This window comes from Mus caroli, unplaced genomic scaffold (assembly GCF_978045245.1).
Source record: "Mus caroli unplaced genomic scaffold, Mus_caroli_1 scaffold_10, whole genome shotgun sequence".
NCBI classification, from domain to species: Eukaryota; Metazoa; Chordata; class Mammalia; order Rodentia; family Muridae; genus Mus; species Mus caroli.
The window spans coordinates 30296900-30324455 of NW_028227265.1; the positions used below are offsets into that span (position 1 = coordinate 30296900).

At 37.2% G+C, this 27556-nt stretch overlaps 1 protein-coding gene across 3 annotated transcripts in view; it reads left to right on the forward strand.

The window, feature by feature from the left end:
- The window catches only part of Cdh8 (cadherin 8), a 395795-nt gene that overhangs the window by 209114 nt on the left and 159125 nt on the right, over positions 1-27556 (forward strand). For all 3 annotated transcript variants that reach the window (XM_021169423.3, XM_021169421.3, XM_021169422.3), the window contains exons 5-7: positions 15395-15562; positions 19176-19363; positions 25249-25502. In XM_021169423.3, coding sequence (XP_021025082.1) covers positions 15395-15562; positions 19176-19363; positions 25249-25502 — 610 coding nt within the window. The remainder of the gene's footprint in view (positions 1-15394; positions 15563-19175; positions 19364-25248; positions 25503-27556) is intronic.

Sequence of the window (27556 nt, forward strand, 5' to 3'; positions counted from 1 at the left end):
ACATGATGCCAGCAGAAGGTGTGGCCCAGACTATAGATGAATTTTCCCACATCAAAATATCTGGATTAGAGAGTTAGGGAAGCAGAAACCGGCCTGAGTAGGGCCACAGGCCTCATCCGGCCGGATCAGCGCCAGGGTAGCTGGAGAGCAGGGTTGCCTGATACCCTCCAGCTACCCACGACCCCCGCCGCAGGATTTTGGGACTGCTGGTGAGTGGAACACAGCTTCTGCTCCAATCTTTAAACAGTGACAACGATAACAACTAACCCCAGAGATTACCAGATGGCGAAAGGTAAACGTAATAATCTTACTAACAGAAACCAAGACCACTCACCATCATCAGAATCCAGCACCCCCACTTCGCCCAGTCCAGGGCACCCCAACACACCGGATAAGCTAGACATGGATTTAAAAGCATATCTCCTGATGATGATAGAGGACTTCAAGAAGGACTTTAATAACACACTTAAAGAAATGCAGGAGAACACTGCTAAACAGGCAGAAGACAATAAAGAGGAAGCACAAAAATCCCTTAAAGAATTGCAGGAGAACACTGCTAAAGAGTTACAAATCCTTAAAGAAAAACAGGATAACATAATCAAACAGGTAGAAGTCCTTACAGAAAAACAGGAAAACACATCCAAACAGATGATGGAAATGAACAAAACCATACTAGACCTAAAAAGGGAAGTAGACACAATAAAGAAAACCCAAAATGAGGCAACACTGGAGATAGAAACCCTAGGAAAGAAATCTGGAACCATAGATACGAGCATCAGCAACAGAATACAAGAGATGGAAGAGAGAATCTCAGGTGCAGAAGATTCCATAGAGAACATCGGCACAACAATCAAGGAAAATGTAAAATGCAAAAAGATCCTAACTCAAAACATCCAAGAAATACAGGACACAATGAGAAGACCAAACCTACGGATAATAGGAGTGGATGAGAATGAAGATTTTAAACTCAAAGGACCAGCAAACATCTTCAACAAAATTATAGAATAAAACTTCCCAAATCTAAAGAAAGAGATGCCCATGAACATACAAGAAGCCTACAGAACTCCAAATAGACTGGACCAGAAAAGAAATACCTCCCGACACATTATAATCAGAACAACAAATGCTCTAAATAAAGATAGAATACTAAAAGCAGTAAGAGAAAAAGGCCAAGTAACATATAAAGGCAAGCCTATCAGAATTACACCAGATTTTTCACCAGAGACTATGAAAGCCAGAAGATCCTGGACGGATGTTATACAGACACTAAAAGAACACAAATTCCAGTCCAGGCTACTATACCCAGCCAAACTCTCAATTAACATAGATGGAGAAACCAAAGTATTCCACGACAAAACCAAATTCACACATTATCTCTCCACGAATCCAGCCCTTCAAAGGATAATAACAGAAAAAAACCAATACAAGGACAGGAACCATGCCCTAGAAACAACAAGAAGGTAATCCCTCAACAAACCTAAAAGAAGACAGCCACAAGAACAAAATGCCAACTTTAACAACAAAAATAACAGGAAACAACAATTACTTTTCCTTAATATCTCTTAATATCAATGGACTCAACTCCCCGATAAAAAGACATAGACTAACAAACTGGCTACACAAACAAGACCCAACATTTTGCTGCTTACAGGAAACTCATCTCAGAGAAAAGGATAGACACTACCTCAGAATGAAAGGCTGGAAAACAATTTTCCAAGCAAATGACATGAAGAAACAAGCTGGAGTAGCCATTCTAATATCTGATAAGATTGACTTCCAACCCAAAGTCATTAAAAAAGACAGGGAGGGACACTTCATACTCATCAAAGGTAAAATCCTCCAAGAGGAACTATCAATCCTGAATATCTATGCTCCAAATACAAAGGCAGCCACATTCATTAAAGAAACTTTAGTAAATCTCAAAGCACACATTGCACCTCATACAATAATAGTGGGAGACTTCAACACACCACTTTCACCAATGGACAGATCATGGAAACAGAAACTAAACAGGGACACAGTGAAACTAAGAGAAATTATGAATCAAATGGATCTGGCAGATATCTACAGAACATTCTATCCTAAAACAAAAGGATATACCTTCTTCTCAGCACCTCATGGTACCTTCTCCAAAATTGACCACATAATTGGTCACAAAGCAGGCCTCAACAGTTACAAAAATATTGAAATTGTCCCATGCATCCTATCAGATCACCATGGACTAAGGCTGATCTTCAATAACAAAATAAATAATAGAAAGCCAACCTTCACGTGGAAACTGAACAACACTCTTCTCAATGATACCTTGGTCAAGGAAGGAATAAAGAAAGAAATTAAGGACTTTTTAGAGTTCAATGAAAATGAAGCCACAACATACCCAAACTTATGGGATGCAATGAAAGCATTTCTAAGAGGAAAACTCATAGCTCTGAGTGCCTCCAAAAGGAAACTAGAGAGAGCACACATTAGCAGCTTGACAACACACCTAAAAGCACTAGAACAAAAGGAAGCAAATTCACCCAAGAGGAGTAGACAGCAGGAAATAATCAAACTCAGGGGTGAAATCAACCAAGTGGAAACAAGAAAAACTATTCAAAGAATCAACCAATCAAGAAGCTGGTTCTTTGAGAAAATCAACAAGATAGATAAACCCTTAGCCAGACTCACTAGAGGGCACAGGGAAAGCATCCTAATTAACAAAATCAGAAATGAAAAAAGAGACATAACAACAGATCCTGAAGACATCCAAAACACCATCAGATCCTTCTACCAAAGGCTATACTCAACAAAACTGGAGAACCTGGATGAAATGGAGAAGTTCCTAGATAGATACCAGGTACCAAAGTTGAATCAAGATCAGGTTAATGATCTAAACAGCCCTCTATCCCCCAAAGAAATAGAAGCAGTCATTAATAGTCTCCCAACTAATAAAAGCCCAGGACCAGATGGGTTTAGTGCAGAGTTCTATCAGACCTTCAAAGAAGATCTAATCCCAGTTCTTCACAAACTATTCCACAAAATAGAAACAGAAGGTACTCTACCCAACTCATTCTATGAAGCCACAATTACTCTGATACCTAAACCACAAAAAGACCCAACAAAGATAGAAAACTTCAGACCAATATCCCTTATGAATATTGATGCAAAAATCCTCAATAAAGTTCTTGCTAACCGAATCCAAGAACACATCAAAACAATCATCCATCCTGACCAAGTAAGTTTCATCCCAGGGATGCAGGGATGGTTCAATATAAGGAAATCCATCAACGTAATCCAGTATGTAAACAAACTCAAAGACAAAAACCACATGGTCATCTCGTTAGATGCGGAAAAAGCATTTGACAAGATCCAACACCCATTCATGATAGAAGTCTTGGAAAGATCAGGAATTCAAGGCCCATACCTAAACATGATAAAAGCAATCTATAGCAAACCAGTAGCCAACATCAAAGTAAATGGTCAGAAGCTTGAAGCAATCCCTCTAAAATCAGGGACTAGACAAGGCTGTCCACTTTCTCCATACCTATTCAACATTGTACTTGAAGTCCTAGCCAGAGCAATTCGACAACAAAAGGAGATCAAAGGGATACAAATTGGAAAAGATGAAGTCAAAATATCACTTTTTGCAGATGATATGACAGTATACATAAGTGACCCTAAAAATTCCACCAGAGAACTCCTAAGCCTGATAAACAGCTTCAGTGAAGTAGCTGGATATAAAATTAACTCAAACAAATCAATGGCCTTTCTCTACACAAAGAATAAACAGGCTGAGAAAGAAATTAGGGAAACAACACCCTTCTCAATAGTCACAAATAATATAAAATATCTTGGCGTGACTCTAACTAAGGAAGTGAAAGATTTGTATAATAAAAACTTCAAGTCTCTGAAGAAAGAAATTATAGAAGATCTCAGAAGATGGAAAGATCTCCCATGCTCATGGATTGGCAGGATCAACATTGTAAAAATGGCTATCTTGCCAAAAGCAATCTACAGATTCAATGCAATCCCCATCAAAATTCCAAATCAATTCTTCAACGAATTAGAAAGTGCAATCTGCAAATTCATCTGGAATAACAAAAAACCTAGGATAGCAAAAACTCTTCTCAAGGATAAAAGAACCTCTGGTGGAATCACCATGCCGGACCTAAAGCTCTACTACAGAGCAATTGTGATAAAAACTGCATGGTACTGGTATAGTGACAGACAAATAGACCAATGGAATAGAATTGAAGACCCAGAAATGAACCCACACACCTATGGTCAATTGATCTTCGACAAGGGAGCTAAAAACATCCAGTGGAAGAAAGACAGCATTTTCAACAAATGGTGCTGGCACAACTGGTTGTTAACATGTAGAAGAATGCGAATCGATCCATTCCTATCTCCTTGTACTAAGGTCAAGTCTAAGTGGATCAAGGAACTTCACATAAAACCAGAGACACTGAAACTTATAGAGGAGAAAGTGGGGAAAAGCCTTGAAGATATGGGCACAGGGGAAAAATTCCTGAATAGAAGAGTAATGGCTTGTGCTGTAACATCGAGAATTGACAAGTGGGACCTCATGAAACTACAAAGCTTCTGCAAGGCTAAAGACACCATCAATAAGACAAAAAAACCACCAACAGATTGGGAAAGGATCTTCACCTATCGTAAATCAGATAAGGGACTAATATCCAACATATATAAAGAACTCAAGAAGGTGGACTCCAGAAAGTCAAATAACCCCATTAAAAAATGGGGCTCAGAACTGAACAAAGAATTCTCACCTGAGGAATACCGAATGGCAGAGAAACACCTGAAAAAATGTTCAACATCCTTAATCATCAGGGAAATGCAAATCAAAACAACCCTGAGATTCCACCTCACACCAGTCAGAATGGCTAAGATCAAAAATTCAGGTGACAGCAGATGCTGGCGAGGATGTGGAGAAAGAGGAACACTCCTCCATTGTTGGTGGGATTGCAAGCTTGTACAACCACTCTGGAAATCAGTCTGGCGGTTCCTCAGAAAATTGGACATAGTACTACCGGAGGATCCAGCAATACCTCTCCTGGGCATATATCCAGAAGATGTCCCAACCGGTAAAAAGGACACATGCTCCACTATGTTCATAGCAGCCCTATTTATAATAGCCAGAAGCTGGAAAGAACCCAGATGTCCCTCAACAGAGGAATGGATACAGAAATTATGGTACATTTACACAATGGAGTACTACTCAGCTATTAAAAAGAATGAATTTATGAAATTCCTAGCCAAATGGATGGACCTGGAGGGCATCATCTTGAGTGAAGTAACACAATCACAAAAGAACTCACACAATATGTATTCATTGATAAGTGGATATTAGCCCAAAACTTAGGATACCCAAGATATAAGATACAATTTGATAAACGCATGAAACTCAAGAAGAATGAAGACCAAAGTGTGGACACTGTGCACCTTCTTAGAATTGGGAACAAAACACCCAGGGAAGGAGTTACAGAGACAAAGTTCGTAGCTGTGATGAAAGGATGGACCATTTAGAGACTGCCGTATCCAGGGATCCATCCCATAATCAGCTTCTAAACGCTGACACCATTGCATACACTAGCAAGATTTTGCTGAAAGGACCCAAATATAGCTGTCTCTTGTGAGACGATGCCGGGGCCTAGCAAACACAGGAGTGGATGTTCACAGTCAGCTATTGGATGTATCACAGGGCTCCCAATGGAGAAGCTAGAGAAAGTACCCAAGGAGCTAAAGGGATCTGCAACCCTATTGTTGGAACAACATGATGTACTAACCAGAACCCCGGAGCTCTTGTCTCTAGCTGCATATGTATCGAAAGATGGCCTAGTCAGCCATCAATGGAAAGAGAGGCCCATTGGACTTGCAAACTTTATATGCCCCAATATAGGGGAATGCCAGGGCCAAAAGAATGGGAATGGCTGGGTAGGGAAGTGGGGGGCGCTATGGGGGACTTTTGGGATAGCATTGGAAATGTAATTGAGGAAAATATGTAATAAAAATAAAAAAACAAAAAAACAAAATATCTGGATTAGAGCGATATCCTTTCCCCTCAAAAGATGTGGATTAAAAGGGAGACTCCCCACTTCAAATGATAAAAAACAAATCCCTCATAGGTGTACCCAACCACATGGGCTTAATTTAATTCTAGCTGTTGTCAATTTGAAAGTCAAGAATAGCCACCACTATGAGACCATACTACCATCTATGAGAGCTGCAAACCATACCATCAACTCATTATGCTTGCTGTGTTTTAACAGTTCATAATGGATTGTGATTCTTAATTCATTTGCTAGGATTTTGTATGCTCTTCTATGTGGATGTGGACTCAGACATTGCTATCATCTACACAGCAGGATGACTCAGAAGCCATGGTTTCTAATCGAAGGATATACTGCATGATAAAGCAGGAATTTTACATTCAAGAATGCAATTTTACACACCAAGATACTTAAATGAGTCGAAGTAGTTTTACTTAAAGATTTCCAGCTTGATAGTCTCTCACAAACATTTAAGCCCAGTGGCACAGGGTAGAGAGGGTCATACATGAAAAAGAGACACATATTCAATTCATTACAATGCTTTGATCACTTAGGAGGGAATGGTTAGACAAATATCCTGCTGAGCATATTGTGGAGATGTATTTGCAAAAAAAAAACCCTCCAAGTCTATCATTTTTTTCATGCTTCATAATCAGAGAGTTAGAGACTGAGATGCACTCTCTGTTTAGTTGCAGATGACATAACTTTGCTAAAGATTTTCTCCAGGTGTATTCCATACCAAACTCCCAAAATCCAAGAGATAGTAAGTGTTCAAATTCTAAAACGTAATTAAAAGTCAGTAATTAGTGCCAATCAGGAAATGGGTCAGGTGTCTGGACAAAGGGAAATCTCTTAATGCTACAGTCTACAATACTGTCACCTCATTCTCTTGAATGTTCACACAAATTGAAGCTGTGACTGTGTTCTCACAGAAAGACAAGGTCAAGGGTTTGACCTCAGAGGGACTTGGTGGCCTTCTAGCAGTATTAATATCTCTGGTATCTGGAGACTGGGTGATTATTAGTATGTATCAAACTTTGCATATTCATGAATGAATCTCCAGGCATTTTCTTAAGTTGATAGTTCCCCTTTGGCTTTTTCTTCCCTCCTACATTTTCGTCCTCTTTGCATTATTTTCTTCTCTCTTACAATTACTAAAGACCTATTCTGCGTCAGGGATTTTTGTTATGTTTGAGGCATATGAGGATGAATGAGATGTGGCTTTGCATATGGTAATTTGCTCTCAGGACAGATTGAAATAGTAAAAGCTGTAATGAAATGGAGACAAAACAGGAAATTAATTGATGTAAGAAAGTTCCTAGCAAACATGCATAAGATAAAAAGGAAGAAAGCAATTAGTTCTACCTGGAAAGGCCTTCTTACTGATGAAACATCAGAGCAGACTCTGAAAAGATTAATGGACTTTAAGAGGTACAGTAAAAGGAAAAAATGGACTTGCTGCGTTATCCATACAGACTTGTAGATACATTAAAATGTGTGCCAGTTCTCAAGAAAGTACAAGGCCAGAGTCTCAGAGGCATATGATTTGAATGGAATTGCACAGACTCACATTTAGGGACATGGCATTGGTAAAGGTTTGATTGCAAAAGAAAAATCCTTCTGTTAATTTTTAAACGTGAACAGGGCACATTTATACCTTGTTCATTAAGATTTATTATTTATGCCAATTGTCATCCCAGAATAATTAAATTTAAATTTTCATATATGTAAGTTTACATTTGCAAAATGCAGACAATAATATGTGTGAATTTAAAATTTTATGTGTAATGCATTGCTTGTTTATTGGTATAAATGCAAAATATACATTACCTTACTTATATCTCTGCCTGTCTCTCTGTCTCTATCTCTGTCTCTGTCTCCCTCTCTGTGTCTCTGTCTCTCTCTCTCTGTGTCTCTGTCTCTGTCTCTCTCTCTCTCTCTCTCTGTCTGTCTCTCTCTCTCTCTCTCTGTGTGTGTGTTTAAAGTTTCAGGGAAAGATTTGATTTTTACCTCTCAAGTTATAATATCAAAACCTAAGCTCTTATTCAAAAATGTACAATATTCTGTATAAGTGATATGCAGAATTGAAGGAAGTTATCTTGTCAAGATCATATACTCATAATTCTTTCATAACAAACTCTCATACATTAGTGCCTGAGCCCATTCACTAAAACATGAAGCCCTGTTTCTTTTCTCAAAGTCCTAAGAAACAGGGCTCAGGTCTCTATAGCACCTCCACAGACCAGATCAAGCTAAGTTTGTATATATTTCACTCTCAGTCTTTATATGCATATTATTAGATACATCAAACATGGCATATACTACATGTAAGGAAAACTGGTAATTTGATATACACATTTTTATGTTGCTAAAGAATTTTTTCAATGTCTCTATTTATTATGGAAATGGGAATCCAAACAAATGGAGTATGTCAGTGTAGTCAGAAATAAAACGAAAATGACAAAGCGGTGAAGACAGGGGAGCACTTCCAAGGCTCATGTGAGTGAAAACTAGAACATGCATCCTGGAAAGCCTTTTTGTACTGTAGTGGTAAATCTTGCTATGATACTATCTACCTTTAACACTGATTTAATATTTATCTACTATTGATATTAAATAATCTTACTTTATTAGTAATGTCCTACAAAAATATGAAAATATAAGTACAAAAAGAATGAAAACAGAAATACTTATTTGTAATTTTCTTAGAGATACTTGTTAGTTTAAAACATCTGAGTTAAAAAATGTAAGTTAAAAAATTTGATTCCTGATTCATTTGATTTCTTTGATTTCTTATAACTGTGGCACATGTTCACATTATACTAGATACATTTGATATGTCTCAGTATCCAGGTTATTGAACATAAATACCAACGTCTACCAAAGTTTAGCTCTCATATGTATGCCCTCTCACTAAATAATCTCTAGATTACTTATAAACAGTTTATAAGGTAAATGCTATGTGAATAGAGGTTATACTGTATAGCTTAGGTCCTAACACTAAGAAAAAATCTCTAAACATTCATTGCACACCCAATTATAACATATTTTAACTCATAGTCATTTTATCTAGAAATGCAGAACTACTGTCAGAAAATATAGAGCTATAAGATCTACCTTTACCCAGCTGATAGAAGCAAATGCAGATACCCATAGCCAAACATTATACAGACCTCATGGAACCTTGTAGAAGAAGGGGGAAATGATTAAAGAAGCCAGAGAGGTTAAGGACACCACATGTAACACACCAAATCAGATAACCTGAGCCCATATGGACTCCACCAAGTCAACTAACCTGGACCCATAGGGACTCCTAGTGACTGAACCACCAACCAGATAGCATAGTAGGGAAGGACATACTGTCCCATAAATCTACGTAACAGATGTGTAGCTTGGTTTTCATGTGGATTCCCTAACTTTAGGAGCAGAGGCTGTCACTGACCCCGGTGCCTGCCTTTGGATCCCTTTCCCCTATCTGGGCTGTCTTGTCTACTATCATTAGGATGAGGTGTACCTGTCCTACTGCAAGGTGAGTTGATAACCATGGGGAGCTTCCACTTCTCTGAAGAGAAAGGCAGTGAGGGTGAAAGAAGGGGAGGTGAGAGGGTAGGAATGGGAAAAGAGGAGAGGAAGTTGCAATCTGGATGTAAAGTTAATTACTTAACTAACTAACTAATTAATTAATTAAAAAGTAAGATCTAAGGGAGTATGTCTACCCACTTAATCATCCATCTATGTATCTATATATCTGTTATCTATGTCTCTATTGATCTATCTATCCATTAATCCTTCTCCTATCTGCCTATCTATTTTTCTTTAAGTTATTGCTTACAAAGAAAGAGAAATGCAGTCTCCTTTGAAAACTATGCTGGCTGACTCATTGTCTTAGTCATTTGTGTATTTGTCGTACTTTCATCATAATTTCATTGGGCGGATTTAACACTTTTATGAAAACAGTTTTGAGTGCTATGGTAGGCAAGTAGGATGAGTCTCCTCTTGGATATTTTTGACCTTCATAACTGGCAGCATGTAGCACCAATCACATAGCCAGCAAAAAACAAAAACAAAAAACAGTACAGTATAAGAACTCGTATCTCTCATGAATCTTTACCACTTACTCTCATATATGACACACTCTCTTTCAGAGACAGTGAGATAATAGCTGCACATTGAATCAGCGAGGGCTTCTGGGGATAACAAAGGTAGGGGTTTCATAACTGGGATAATGTGTTCAACAAGACACATTCAAAAGAGGAGTCTAGCGCAGCATTTTATATCAACTGCAATCTCTGTGCAGCACAATCTGGGAGACCCGAGACGAGTGAATTACAGTAATCAGCCTTCAATATGACAAAAGACTTAATCAGCATCTCCTTGCCTTTGTCACGAAGCCTCTCAATCTGGTGAGATCACAGAAATTATAAAAAGACGTTTTAGAGATGGATACAAAATGCTTCTCAAATGATAATGTTAAAGACAATGGAAAAGTGGGGGAAGGCACATACAAGTTTTATATTTCTGAGATGTCTGAAACAGGATTCTAATCAGAAGCACTCCCCCAGTGCTTAGCCATAAAAGCCAGCTGTCTATCCAGCATTAGGGAGAACTTAGGCCAGTCTAAGTTTCTTTACTCTGAAATTTTACACTAGGGAAATCTCTATTTGATTGAATAAAGCAAAGATAAAACTATGTCTTTTAAATACAAAAGAAGGGGGCACATGGGTCTATTCATAGGAAGGTGATCAGTGCAGACTGCAGAGGAAGAGGATCCCCTTTTCCATTTATCCCTATGCCAGGGATCCCTCAAATCCCTTACCTTCCCTAACTCTACTCCCCAGTGTCAGTTCCAAGTATGCATTGAATTAATTTATGGAGAACAAATGTTCTCATTAATTTTCGATTAGATTAGATTTCTTAAATCGAGTTCCTGGGAATTCCTTTTAAAAGATACTAGTTTCAACCTCTACTGTGAACCTAAAAAGTGATGTTACAGATTGTCTCACAACCCATAGATTACTTAAATTTCTATTATGTTGATCAGATACAAGACAGAAACAACTCAAAAGGAAGAATCACTAACTTTGGCACATGTTTCAGTAGGTTCCTTACATGACTGCTTGAATAAATACAATAATGACTTGGGGACAGAAGCATGGGTAGAAGGAAACAGTTCCAAATGGGAACAGGGAGCAGAGAAAGAAGGGGAGGACCTATAGCCCATATATAAGCTTCAGTGGAAACTCAGTGTCCTACATTATCCTGCTCCTTCCCAACTGCTACAGTTTTTACAACTTCTCAAAAAAGTAAAACCATCTGAAACCAGGTACATAACACATGGACATGCAGGGGGTATTTTATATCCCACCTTTAACTACTGACTTGTTTTCTTCAATTAAAATCCCAATTATGCTTGACCTTTCTCAAACTTATGAAATGTTAGGGTCCTTCATTTTTCAAGTAGAAGAGTTTACCCTGGGGATGTCTTGTGATTTAAACAAGTTTAGCAAATTTCAGAAGAGGATCAATCTAAACTTTAGAAATCATACTTATCTAAAATGTATAAAAATTAGAAAGAAAGTCCAATACAATTATTGTACGAATTCACAGAGGTCCTGGAACTTTTAAAGTGAAAAAAATTAATTTTTATTTATTATGAAACTGTTCCTTAAACAGATCATGATAAGCAACAAAGGAGGATCTGTCTGTGAGAAGCAGTAGACACTAAGAAGAATAACAGCTGTAGGGGAGTGCAAGGAACAAATGAAATTGATAATTGCAAAATGAAGTAGTAGATATATATGAAAATGACATAACTAAACCCATTGTCTTGCATGCTAACTTGAAGAAATTATTAAGAAAAAAATCACATCAAAGAGATTAACTAGCTGGCACAGAAATAAAAAAAAACTTGTCAAATATCATTTTGAAAAATTATAATCTGTTTATAATTTGTTTCCATGTTGCAATGGATTCTTAAATATACATGATTTCTTGAAAATGCAGCTGAGCACAGCAACTGTGTGGCTATCAGCACATTAATGCAAAAGTAATAATGTTCACTGGTTAATATGATAAAAAGTGATTTGCACTTTGCATTTTGGTTATACAAAAGCATTTTTGTATTACTTTGTCTAACATAAAGGTGGCAGGAAGCTCTTATTTGTCTTATTAAAATAAAAGCTGGACCCCAACTAGCATTGCTAGTGAAATGAAGACTTAAGTCTCTTAGTGTCCAACATGTCTAACTCTTTGAACTACAAATATGTGAAGGAAAACAGTCTATTCTAATTACTCATTTTTCTGTTTTCTGTTAGATGATATAAAGTACATTTTTTAAATAAAGAACATTTTTTTCCTGTCTGTGAACTTCCCAAATCTGTTGATTTTGTGATGAAAATGTGATCTAAAGCAGCAGAGACTTTAATGTATTTCAGTCTTCTACTTTAGGAGTTTATCAATGTCTCACAATGCTGTGGAAGTGAAATCATATGTCCTATGAGTAGGAATAAAAATCTCAAGTAAAAGTAGCAGGTATAGCCAGGACCCAACAAAGATTAAAAAAAAAAATTCATAGATAAAAGGCACTAGCAGTTTCTACTGTGCTGTCTTTATAGCCACAGGGTAGCTAGAAAGAAAGTCTAGAAATTTTGTCTTGGATTTTGTAATGAATTACTGCTAGTACTGGGGTTAAGATTAGAGGCGGTGGGCTCGGGCAATCTGTTCATTATACAGTTTGAACCAAAGCCAATTACTTGTGTTGTGTGTCCTGAAGTAACCTTAGAGGGAATTCCCACTTGCTTTAGCAGTAGGGAAAGTTACTCCCAACATCTTAAATAAGAAGATAGAGAGCAAAGCTGCTAGACATAGATTTCAGCTTGATGTCATTGAACTATTCACACAAGGCAGTATTCTCACTGTATTGATAGGTTCATACATGCCCTGATTCTCAGCGACCCAGCCTCACAGCAAATGCTTCTGACTGTTGCTATCTGGAAAAGAGTGGCATTCTGCCAATGTCTTTTGCCATTTGGTGAGAAAGTGACAATATATTCACTATATTTGATGGCAAAAGAGTAACTTGGTTACTGGAGAACACTGATCTTCAAAGCATCCAAAACTGGCAACACAAGTGCCATCAACAACCTCATGCTTAAGGGAGTAAGAGAGGCAATGAGATACAAGACAGCACTTTTCTATAGCAATATCTATAAATTAGGAAAAAGGAAATAGAGTAGCCATGCCATGATTATTTTGTTTGGGGAATTTAAACATTGCTTTGACACAAATCTAAACAAATGTATAGAAAACAGAAAGGCATAGTACTGAGCTGGAGATAGAACACTGTAATAGTAGAACACTGAAATAGTACTTACCTAGAAAGTTAGAGATCTTGGATTTTCCCATAAGTGGAAAGAAAAAAAGAAACAAATAACAGCTTCAGAAAAGGAAGAGAAGGAGGAGGAGGAGGAGGAGGAAGAGGAGGAGGAGGAGGAGAGGAAAAAGAGGAGGAAGAGGAGGAGGAAGAGGAGGGGTTGAAGAAGAAGAAAAGAGTAAAGACATAGTATGGCATGACCATGATGCCGAGTCTTCTAGGTTCTGTAAAGGTTAGGGAACTAAATACTTTGGATATTTGTTACTGTGAGACTATGACATAACATGGCATATTCATATTATGACAATCTATGTGCCTATAAGGATCAACTGTACTGAAAAAAAAGTTTCTAAATGACATTCACTGTGTAAAAGCAATTAAATGTGATAAAATGCTAGTGTTATTTTATAATTATGATTTGCCTGTTTAAAAGCATAGACCCAGATAAATACTAAATGCATAATAAACTTCGATTTGTGCAGAGAGTGAACAATACTTATCAATGACCAAATTATGTGAATGGATAGAGGGCTATGTAAAGGTTTTTAAAAATCAAATTTGGGGGTATACAAGCAGGTTTGGAATACTTAACAAAACAGTAAAATTACTACTAACAGATATACCTTCATAAGCTTTAATCTCCACAAAGAACTTAGCAGTGCCTGTCTGTGTATTGGACACTCTCTGAGGAGAACTTCAGGGCTCTGGCCCATCTGGAATGACCAAAGAGTTGGGTTTTCTGGAGGGGAGGGGAGGGGAAGTCAGATCAAGGCGAGCTGCCTTGTCTCTTCTGAGGCCTCTGCTGCTCTGAGTCCATGCAGGCTAGGAGCTAAGGTCCAGGCTGAGCTGGAAGTGACTGTGGGGGGCTCGAGCAGATTCCAGAGATAAAAGCTTCCAGAGAGAATTTCCTGCCCCAAAGTGTTCCAGTCTACAAGACAGACACTCTCAGATGTTCCATGAGGAAATATCTCCTGTGTTTTATTCCTTGTGGATAGGGTCTTATATACATTTTGGGGCAGGTTGGGGTCTAAAAGCAGATGCTTTCTATTGGCTTGGTCTGAGATGTTAGGGATGCCTCATTTGCAAGTGGATGCAATTCAGAGTTTGCCCTACCTGACTGATTGTCACAGTCCTCTCCATGGTGTGTCTTTGTCATGTGTTCTGGGACAGGAACGAGTTCTGGAGTATATGAAATGCCTACCACCCTCAGATATGAGAACTCACCAGGTTTTTCTGAATCTGCTCAACCTTACCAGTTTTTTTTTCTGGTGACAGAGTTCCACTTGCCCCACATAGTACTAATGCATTTTCTCCTCCTTCCTTCCCCCCCCCCTCCTTTCTGTACTTTCTCAGTTTTCTAATCCAGTTGTCACTTTTATGGTAGAAAATATTATGCAAATGAACTGTTAAAATGTAAATAACACTATGTTCATTTTAAATACCTGTCTGCTTTACTTCTGTTTGGTGTTTTACTCCTCTGAGTTGATTCTAACAATTCATTCATTTTGTTCCCTTTATTAATGAATTTGTGAGCCAAAGAATAATTTATCTTTGATCTTAGAGCCTCCAAGCTTTTTTGGTGATCTACTCATCTTCTAGGGGAGTTGGGGTGTGTGATAAATTGCAGGATTCTTTCACTTCCAGGCTTTTCCTGGGTAGATGAGTCTATGTTGTAATTTATACTTCAGTGTGGTAGGCAGTTTGTTTTCCAAAGTATATTTTTTTACAAGTTTTCTTATACCTTACAAAAAGGGTTTCTGAAGGTTGTCTATAAATGCCTATGATTACATTCAGAGTTAACATTAGTTGTATGGACATATACCAGTTAAATATCAACAGAAAACCAAGTCTTCTCATAGCAGCACTTGATATATGTATATGTGTGCCTGTGTATCTACGTGTCTGTGTACGACTTGCTCATTTCTTAGTGAACATTCTACTGAAGTTCATTCTTCCATTTTGTTTCTCTTAGCTATTATAAAAACTGCCCTTCCTAACATGGACAGAGAAGCCAAGGAGGAATACCTGGTTGTAATCCAAGCCAAAGATATGGGTGGACACTCTGGTGGTCTGTCTGGAACCACAACACTCACAGTGACCCTTACTGATGTTAATGACAATCCTCCAAAATTTGCTCAGAGTAAGTGATTTCCTACACTTGCCAACAATTACGTTTTTACTATAATTTTCCTCAGCTTTGCAGAAACTGATAACAGCCAGGGATTGCTTATTTCCAAATTTTTCCTAACAGAATTTTATATCCATTTTCATAATTTCAAGGACGTGGAGAGAGCACCAACTATCAAGGGGATAATGGGTCATGGAATCAGAAATAAATTGAGAGAGTAAAAGAAAATTCAGCTTAGATATTGATCCATTATTAATCCCATTGTTGTAGAAAATAAACTAAGTCTCAAATGGGAAAAGAAACTATACATTAAAGGTGTTTCTAAACAGACATGCTACTTCTTACAGGTTGGAGGGAGATGACTAATCATTGATTCTCCCCTCCTAAGGGTATACTCTGCTTTAATGATCTGATCTCAACAAAATTCCAGGCAGCCACAGTCACAGTCCTTGGAGATGATCACTATTTTCTTACATACATGTCCTTTCATGAAACATGTCTTAAGAGCATTTCCCAAATAATATTACATGGCAGAGTGATTCATTAAAGTTTTTCAGGCATAGCAGTATGATTCTTGAATTGAGAAAGGAAGGATGCATAGAAATACATGGAACAGGATGAAATGAATGAGCCAACAGAGGAATTATAGTCACTGAGGCTAAAAATCTGTAGCTAAAAACATGTATCCACAATACTATGTGTGCATATTAATATACATGTATCCATGTTTAAAGATTCTGAACTGGAGTAAATTAGATGCTTTTTTTCTGTCTAGCTTTTTTGATTTAATGTAATTTCCTCTATGCTCAACTGTGAAGCCATAGTCATATGCACCACTATTTCCTTATGTAATATTTGATCGATAGGAACAAAATTATTTCTAATTTATGGGTATTGTAGCTAACATGGCCCTAAATTTGTACATGTCTGTATATTAGCATTGTACTAAATTTGTACATGCATGTATATATACACTAATTAGGAAATTTACATGCATGTATGTACATCTGCACATGCATATATATATATGATATTGTTTGTATTATTAAATATATACAATACAAAACTGATAAGGATTTTGCTGTCGTTGAAACTCAGAAAACCAGTGAGTTATGTTTACTGAAAGGCACTGAAAAATGAGGCTACAGACACATGAGCAGTTACTGAGTTATTACACCATGTTAAATAGCATGATGTTTAGTGTAATATCATTAGGAAGTTATTAAGATATCTTTATTTGTAGGTGAATTCACTGAGTTTCTCCAAGAGAAATAATAAATAGATGAATAATTATTTAAAGATTTCTGGTGCCTGCACCACATTACCACTCAGTAACATTAAGTCTACAAACATACCTTTCGAACGTGTTAGGAACCATGGTACAGGTATAAGCAGAATAAAGTATATGGCCTCTCAATACATAGGTGTTAATTATGGAAGCCTAATGATGTGCTGTCTTATGAATTTAAGAAGAGAGCTTATCACATTTCTGATATCAGCAGCTAACTACCTGCTGGAGATTCTTCCCAGCATAAGAAACACCACGTGAAATCTATTTTTTGAAAAGAATGAGAGGAACTAGGAAGGGCAAGAAGAGAGAGGAGGGGCAGGGTAGATGTCTAAAATGACATATTTGATAAGCAATTGAGCATTCATTCATAAACATTCCAAGGTACAATGTATAGAACTATATTTTCATATAGAGATGTATACCTTTTATTTCTGCCCTTCTTTGAAGTATAAGCCTCTAAGGGATATGTATTGAAATGATCCATCCTACCTTTTCTATGGTCTTTTATACCCTCACTCATTAATATGTAGTTCATCTTTTACTAAAAGGTGAGTATTTCAATTCAACACTTGTAGGTGGGTTCTTTAAGCAATTTCCTTGTGCAAAAGTAAGGATTATTAACTGTGTTTGCCCAGATAAAGTTAAAAAGAAGCCTCACAATGGCAGTGGATAAAAGAATGCTGTGTTTACTTAGCTTTTCAAGGCTCCCTGATGTGGGATTGGCAGGAAGGGGCGGTCCAATGACTGATTATTTATTTTGTAAGCACACCAAGAGAATATCCCCCAAGGTTACCTGGAACACAAACTTAGAGCATACTGGGAAGCTTGGGTTGGACAGGAAGAAGATTGTCTTAGCCTACATTATTACATTTGCACTCTACTTGCAAAACAGTTTTGTTCTCCAGTCCCATAGTTTTACAATTCCAAGAAATAATTTTGCTTTGTCATTAACAAAGAGAACTTAAGGAAGTCTGCTCATCAAATTAACCAGCCAAATTCTATTGGATAAACATACCATGGTTATCCAGGGATTTAGTGTTTGAACTTAAGCTAAAATTAGGTAATGTTCTGTAGATTTCTTTTCCTTTTTTTCCATTTTGTTGTGATTTCTGTAGGACTCGGTCTTCCTGGTTGTCTGAGTTTGGGTTTGCCTGAAACAGGCTCTGAGACAAGAATCTTATTATATGTAATTTAACTCCCTCAAGGAGCACCAGCAGGGAAGTAAAAAAGGCAGGTGTGCAGGATCCAAGCACTTAACACTGTGGCTGAATGTATCTTTATCCTACTGAGAAATATCTGAACTGTTGAAAAATATAAGAAAAAAAAATAGTAACAACTCAAAGTTATCCTACCAGAAAAGGGGAGAAGTCTACTATTTCATAAACTAACTCCTGCGACTCGACTCTTTGATGACTGTTTCCATGGCATGAATCAATGCTTGAACAGTTCCTCCAGCCTGACATGCAATGGATGAAATAGAATCTGAAGACAAGATAAAACCCCGAGGCAAAGAAATATAGGAACAGGTAGACAGATATAGGGCAGATGAGCAGTAATGTGTTAATGGCCAGGGAGAGTGGTCCAGTACCATAAGATTCCACTATACCAATGAAGATAAATGCAACCAACATCACAACATAGAAATTGGAATAAAAAATAGGACAAGTGCCACTGATTAGACATACTTTACTGTCCCCACAGGAGAATGAAAACACATTGTAATTGTATTTTGCCTAGGGAGTTTTGAAGGTAGGATTCCAGTCTTCAGAGCAATGAAGAATTTAGTGACAAGAGGATGTTTCATGTATCTGGATAGCTTGCTGCGGGGCATGGCAGAAGTTTAGTAATTGGATTTTATCAAAAACGCTCTACAAGTTTGTAAATATAAAAGTAAGTTCAAAAGTGACTTTCAACACGTTACACATTGCATCTCTCTATGCTGAAATGAGCTTAATATTTTATGTGGGGCAACAATGAATATTCCCACAGGCAGGCAATGTGATTTTACAGAATTTAGGAAAAGAAATTCTCATAGACACATTAATATTCTGGTAGGGCTACTCCAAACAAATACTTGGTAACCATACAGATAATAAGTAAGTTCTCTGTCTCTGAATAATGATGATGATGACTCACCACTTCTGGGAAATATTTGTTTTACATTTGTTTAGATGAGTATGCTTTTCATAAAGGAGATATTTTCCACTTCTATTACTATCTTGGTAATATCTCTAGAGACATCCAGAATATAGAGAATGTCCAATTAATTTTGCTAAATTAATTAGTGAATGGATAGTGTTTCTATAATACTCAGTGTTCTTCATCCTTTTATAGGTTTGTATCACTTCTCAGTACCAGAAGATGTGGTCCTTGGCACTGCGATAGGAAGGGTTAAGGCTAATGATCAGGATATTGGTGAAAACGCACAATCATCCTATGACATCATTGATGGAGATGGGACAGCACTATTCGAAATCACTTCTGATGCCCAGGCCCAGGATGGTGTTATAAGACTGAGAAAGGTAAGCTAAAGGGTTTTTTCTTCATTTTCTAAATATCTTTGAGAAACATGGCTTTTGAAATCTCTGAGTACTGGGTAGACAGAAACAACCCAGAGTTGGTAGATGTTTAGATTTATGATGAATGGTGGATTGAAAAGTATACCTAACAGAACTATTCAGAATTGCCAGTCTCTTAGGGCCATATCATGTTTCAGATGTCCCCCGGTAAACAGCTACCATGCTGTAGCTAATACTTGTCTGTACATTTATGACTCAGTGAGTTATTCAATAGGCCAAACAAACAAATACAAAAACAGTCACTCAGTCTTTATGCGGGACACTGAAGTCACTGCCCTGAAGGGAACCCTTAACCAATGGAGAGAAAAGATGGACAGGCAGTTTCTACTAGCAGATGAAATTACTCCAGGGTACAATTACCCACAGTTTAAGTGGATTCTCAGAGGGGACATGTGTCAATTGCCTCCTACGAGTAACAAGTTCAATAGATTCTAGACTTTATTTCCTGTGTAGCTCTCGTATTTTTTTCCTTTTTTAAAAAAATTAGGTATTTTCTTCATTTACATTCCCAATGCTATCCCAAAAGCTCTCTTATTTTTGATCCCCTGTCTCTTTAAATGTTCCTCCAAATACATTAGCATTTTCCCTAAGCTTTATTGAAAATTCTGCTTAAAAAGAAACTCAGCGATAAACAAGATGCTTAGACTCTAGCATCTTATGTAGTAGCTCTGAAGCTCAATATGGAGAGTGACTCTCCTATAACTGATTACTTCAAATATGTCGAAAATCCAAGCTGTGGGGAAAATCAATCTCATGGTGTCCTTGTTTCAGAGCTTAGGCCATTAGTACAGGAAGACAACCTTCTAAAGAAAATGAAGATTTGAACCATTTTGGCCGTTGAAATATGTCTCTTTTTTTCTACTTATTTTTGTAATGTTTTGATTTTATACAGGAATCACTCTATATGGTTTTCAATTTCTGTTCTTCATCATGATATCTATCTTCATAAAAAGCATGCTGCAAAGAGGTCATGAAGAATGGTACAAACTTTTACTCATGTTAGATCCATCATTGTGAATGCCATGATACTCCATTCAACATTATTCTTCAAATTTTTTCAAATTCTATTTTAAATAGATTTTCTAATTTATGAATAATAAGTGATGATACACACTATTGGGAACCAATAATGTTTTTGCTGCTGTCTTGATTAGCATTAAATTGACACAGTGTTAAGCCTACAATGTGCTTCTATCATGTTGCATGATAATCTAAGTCAGCTGGAGATGTAGCTCAGTGGTGTCTGCTTGTCAATCATGAGCAAGACCATAGAATTCAATCTTTGGCAGCTCAAAAATGTATGTGGAATGGAACTGCTCTAAATTTCATATTAAAGAGGAATTAACAGTGGGAACCTAGAATTTTCTGGCTATTTCTTTTTTAAATAAAATGCTTATAAAAGATGTTGGGGACAAATGCATATATTTATTAAAATTCTTCAATGAGCAGCATGCTCATGCCAGGATCCAAGTTCAGAGCTTTGAGCTAAGAGTCAAAAATATTTAAAGGTTAGCATTGGCTGTATAATTATGTTTAAGTCAATTACTGAGTAACCCACAACCAAGTTTTCTTTGCCTAAAATTTTCTAATGACATTTTTATTGTCATTATCTGCTACCCATTGTTCCTGTTAGGTGGTTTTATAAATTGAGATAATTAGTTGTTCATTGTAATCATGTCTACTAATATTTATAAACCTGGAGGCAATTGCTGTGACCTTAGTGTCATGATATACAAAAGTAGTTTTTAGAGACTGAATATAGGGAATCATATTTCAACAGGCCACTAGGCTACTGTTTATTAACTGGTGAAATCCTAAGGACATGAGAGGATGTTTGGACACATTATAGTTAAGCTGGGCTGACGATTACAGACAGACAAACAAACAAATAAACAACAACAACAAATTGGCCTTGGGGAACTGCTTTGTTTTGTTTATGTACTGAAGCAAACCCTGGACGCAGAACCTATTTACCCATTTCGGCAGAGTGGTCTATGGAACCTTTTAATAAAATTATCTAGGAACTATGTGGAGAATGCCTACAGAGCTATTTGATATTGGCTTTTGTCAGAGCATGAGGTGAAGGAAAGGGAAGATATTGTTCAGAGAGTTCAAAAAAATACAAACCTGGACAAAATTTAGTGATAGTTTGCACTGCATTATCGCCAGGGCATTTCCACAAGAATAGATTTTTTGTTTGTTTGTTTTTGAAGGTGAGAACTCTTTCCCATTAATTATTTAATTTTTTTTATTTTCTGATGAAGTCCCTTTTGCTACTTTCCCCCCAGCCCCACCTTTATACCCCCTTCCCAACTTTACTCTCCCATTTTCCTCCAAGACTGGGAGATCCTCCATGGGTACCAACCAGCCCTGGCACAACAAGTAGCAGCAGGACTAAGCCCACCCTTTCCCACTGAGGCCTGACAAGAGAGCTTGCCTAAGAGAAAGGATCCAAATGTAGCCAAAAGTGTCAAAGACATACCCCACTCCAATGGTCAGGGGACTCACATGAATACCAAGCTGCACATCTGCTAAGTATATGTAGGGGGTATGGGACCAGCACATGCATGCATGTGGTTGGTGATTCAGTCTTTGTGAAGCCCTATGGGCCCAGGTTAGTTGACTGTGTAGGTCTTCTTGTTAGACCCTTTAGCTTTCTCAATTCTGTTCCACACTTTTCCTTGAGACTCTTCGAGCACCACCTAATGTTTGGCTGTGGGTCTCTGCATCTGTTTGAATAGGCTGCTAGATGAAGCCTCCCATCATGATACCATCATTAATAGTATCAGGGTTTGGATATCTTGCATAAGTCTCAAGTTGGTTCATGTATTCATTTGCCATTGCCTCAATCTCTGTTCCATCTTTATCCCTGAAAAACTTCTAGTTGGGGCAAATTTTGAGTTGAAGGTTTTGTTGGTATGTGGGTGCCCCCCTTCCTCCACTGCAAGTCCCAATTGGCTATAGGACTTAGTAACTGTAGGCTTCATATCCCCAGCTGTTACGGGTCTCAGTTAGGGTCACCCCCTTAGACTCCTGGGAGCATCTCACTCCCAGGTTTTCAGGTTGTTCCAGATAAGCCCCCAACTCTGATCTCTGTACATTTTCGTAGATCTCTCTTGCCCTGTACTCCTCATACCTAATTCCTATCCCTGTTCCTCTTTCCATCCACTCTCCCAGCCAGTTCCCCACTCCATCCACTTCTAGTGTCTATTTTATTTCCCTTTCTGAGTGAGACTCAAATATCCTCCCTTTGTCCCTCCTTGTTTCTTTGGGTCTGTGGATTGTAACATGGTTACCCTACACTGTATGGCTAATATCCACTTATAAATGAATACATACTATACATGTCTTTTGGGCCTCAGTTACCTCACTCTGTACTTTGTGGTACAAAGCTAAAGAGAGAATTCTCAACAGAGGAATTTCTAGTGACAGAAAATCACTAAAAGAAATGTGCTATATCCTTATACATCAGAGCAATGTAAATCAGCTCTGGGATTCTATCTTACACCCATCAAAATGCTGAAACAAAAACCACAAGGGAGAGTATGTGCTGGTGAGGATGTAGATAAGTGTAAGTGTGCAAATTTGTACAACCATTTAGAAATCAATCTGGCATTTTGTGAGAAAACTGGGAATATTTCTACCTCAAGACTCAAATATACCATTCCTGGATATATATATATATATATATATATATATATATATATATATCCCCTCCCAAATGTTTCACTATTCTACAAGGACACTTGCTTAAATATGTCCATAGCAGCTTTATTCAAAATAGCCAGAAAATGGAAAAAAACTAGATGTCTTTCAGCCAAAGTTCAGATAAAGAAAATTGTGGTATAGACAATGGAATATGACTCAGCTATTAAAAATGAAGAATTGAGTCTTTGTCTTAGTCGAGGTCTGTATTCATGCACAAAACATGACCAAGAAGCAAGTTGGGGAGGAAAGGTTTATTCAGCTTACCTTTCCACACTGTTGTTCATCACCAAAGGAAGTCAAGTGAGGAAATCACACAGAGCAGCAGCTTGGAGGCAGGAGCTGATACAGAGGCCATGGGGGATGCTGCTTACTGGACTCTTCCCCTGGCTTGCTCAGCTTGTTTTTTTATAGCATCCAGGACTACCAGCGCAGGGATGGCACCACCCACAATGAACCCTCCCCCCTTGGTCATTAATTGAGAAAATGCCTTACAGCTGGATCTCATAGCAGCATTTTCTCAACTGAAGCTCCTTTCTCTGTGGTAACTCCGGCTTGTTTCAAGTTGACACACAAAACCAGCCAGTACAGTCTTAATATCGACCAACACTGATAAAGGAGTGAGGTGAAGGATATGTCAACTTCAGTTCAACAAGTTCTCCTTTTATATACTATCCCACTTTTGTACCTTAAATTATACATTTTTAAATTAAGTAAATTAAATTAATATAAAATTAAAATCACTATTTCTCAATTAAAATTAATATTAGTATATTACACAGAGCACATTTTAAATATATTTTCTGAAGTTCCTGGAATAACAAAATTATTATAGTGTGGATGATTTGCAAAACTTCATCTCATTGGAAATCATTTTTTCCAAACTAAATACATGCACATTATTATTTCCAAATTAACAGGGAAGTACATTTGCACCATTTATCAGAAAATATTAAAGAGAAAAATTAATTCCCATTATATCAGAATTCACATATAGAAGCCAATATTGAGGGTGAAATAAGAATATATATTTAATCTTGCACAAGTGCTCCGATGCTAGCTTTTGTTCCAGGTTCCATTTTCTAAAAATCTGCACTGCAGATTTAAAATTCTGTTTCTTCTGAGAAATTGTGATGCATATATAAACTATCTATTTGAATCTTGACAGACTTACATTCTTAAAATCTGGAATCTTATAACTTGCCAAGAATTTCCCTAGATGGGTTCTGATATATGTAAGGGGAATATAGCCACTTACCTTGCTCGATTTACACCAGTCACTGACAAAAATCTTGCAGACTGTTAAGGAGTGAATGATGACTCTTTCAGAAATAACATCAGGAATAGAGAAATGATGTAATTTCAATTTTTATGTGGCTGCTGTGCAAAGTCAGACCTAGTTGAGTCTATTTATTTGCCTTTACAATTTTTTTCCAAATGTAAACAAAAATAGGTTTGCATGTGCAAGCATATCACTTTATCTGATTACCTGCTGAATAGCACAGCACTTTTGACAGAGACCTAAGAATGTCCTAAAAGAAATAAGCCCCATTTCTGTCACATAATCAGTGAGAGTAGAAATGATTGGGAAATTATATAAAACATTCTTTGTTAGGTTTAGTGCTACATCGTGCTTTTTAATATTTCTTTTGGCTAAACAATCATCATTTCTAGTCTTTCCATTTCATACACTGTGCAGAAATGATAAAATATTGTTCCAAGATAGAGATTGTATTCGGTGCCACCTTATCTGCCACCAGCAGAAAGCTTGGTTAACCAAATGTTTAGCATGCTGGTCATGTCATCACTAGTAAAATTTTATTATGATGCTGAAGTGAGAATTTGATGCTACAATTCATGACTGTGAATATTTTTGTGAATTCCAAGTGAAATGAGGAAAACACAACAGAACAATAGGAGATTAGACTCTCCTAGCTTGTATAATAAAAAAGTATCAATAAAGGCCTGTAAAATTTACAGGTTGACTCTGGGGGAAACATAGCCCATTAAGAGTCACAAACTAGCTTAAATGGGAATAACTTCCATCCATCCACATTATACTCATTTGTTCTTGCTGCTGTGGTTTAGTGAGAAGAATTCATCTTTGTCATTTTTTTTAACAGCCTCTGGACTTTGAGACCAAAAAATCCTATACTCTGAAGGTGGAAGCAGCCAATATCCACATCGACCCACGTTTCAGTAGCAGGGGACCCTTTAAGGATACAGCAACAGTCAAAATTGTCGTAGAGGATGCTGATGAGCCTCCGGTCTTCTCTTCACCAACTTACCTCCTTGAAGTTCATGAAAACGCTGCTTTGAACTCTGTGATTGGCCAAGTGACAGCTCGTGACCCTGATATCACTTCCAGTCCAATAAGGTAATTTGTTTCTAACTGTTGTACACAGTGCTTCATTGGACAAAAGAAGGAGCCCTGGGACTGTGCCCCTGTGATGAAGGACTTTACATTATTTATCTCCTCTCTCTCTCTCTCTCTCTCTCTCTCTCTCTCTCTCTCTCTCTCTCTCTCTGTGTGTGTGTGTGTGTGTGTGTGTGTGTGTGTGTTGTGCATCCACAGTCTACTAAGTCACAAACAATGCCTAGGAATAGGAATATCAAAATAAGTCAAGTTTTTCCAGCTCTTGGAAAGCTTGAAGGAGATGAAAAATTACAAATGTTTTGTAGCACTTTGGGAAGAATCTTTTACATTTCATGCTTTATATAGTTTATATTTTTAGTATTGCATGAGCAAGGCCAGTTTGTATTTTGTCGCTTGTAACAGAAATAGTGAATTATATTTTAGAATTCAGAAGTATGAGACCACCGTGTCAATGCATTGGATGTCCCTATCTTGTTTCTGAATGTGGCTTTGAAATTACCTTATTCTCTGCTTCTGAGCTTTTCTGATAAGTCAGCATATCTAAACCAGTTTCTTTTACAAAAAAAAAAAATATTTCAGTGTCATTTTTAAATGCCTTGTGTTTATAATATTTTTGCTCAGAATTTTTTCCTAGGATGATAACTAATCCCTTCAAGTTATTTTTCTCCTTGCTGTAAGAAATGAAGCTAAAATGGGTTTCTGATTTTTATGTTGACTTATAGACATTTCTTTCCCATGTAGAAGTCGACAGAGGAGAGTGTAGTTGCTCAAAGTAAGTTTCTTGCAAAATCACACTCAATACTTCTTATGTTGTGTGTTGGTCTCTGAGGATGAAGTGTTGGCTAATGATGTGCTTGACAATGGATGTTAAATATGGTCTGATAAATGTGTGTGTGTGTGTGTGTGAGAAATTGTGAGAGAGAGACAGACAGACAGAGAGACAGAGAGACACAGAGACACAGAGAGACAGATAGAGAGATAAAGGGGTTATAGAAATACTAAACATTTCAATTTCTAAGCTACAGTTATCTAGGGTTGTCATCTTTGTGATGATTTTTTTTCTTATAAGCTCTATAAAACTAATTTTCTGAATCTTGCATGTGTATGCAGTTTAAATTTCATAATACTATTTCATTTCTTAGATACTAGCTGCTGTTCTATGTATTTTTGTTATGCTTATGCCTTAGAACTTTCATGTCCTTCAGCTACTGTGCATCTTAAAGCATATAGACTTTGGTGGCAACAAACCATTTATGATTGTTTTGTACTTACATAGATACATATACTTAACAATAATAATTGGAGAAGAAGAGGTAATTAATTTTAGTAGCTGTAAAAACATATGGAGAGTTGGAGTGTTAACAGGAAGGTTGGAAATGATATAAATACAGAACTCGCATGTGAAAATTGAAAATAAAGCACAATTTGAATAATTACTCAATATATTATTTTTCATTAATCTTTACATATGAAATTAAATATATGTTAAGTTCCCTTTACTTTCATGGTGATAAAACTGTGAGGTTGAGGTGAAATGTCTCAGAATATTCAGTTCCTCAAATGACAGAAGGCTGGGCTAAAGTGGAGTTATTTTCTCACCTATCAAAACTTATATATAAATATATATATATAAATTACTTATCTTGATATTTGAGGCAATAAAAATACAGCCCCTTGAGGATAAAATAGAAAGGTTTCTGGCGACAACAACTAAGAAGATAATACTCTGTGTGAGACTCTGACTAATGGCCATTAGCATCTCAGAAGCCCAGACATGCAGAATGCCCTTCATCTGGTTGAGAGAAATATATCTGTGAGAAGGTCAAATGTGAAACATAAAGAGTCAGGAGAATCCAGAATTGGACACTTTCATAGGCTTCAATTTCCTCCTTACATTGTGAAATTGTGCAGTGTCTATGGTGGGATCTAACATGCATGGACACAGTTGTATTTATTGCAAGAATATGTGACCTTGTTTTCATCTTCCTCCCATGTTCTCTGTAAGCAAAGACTCTTACTTTACTCATAAGCCCACTAATAAGCTCGAATATGAA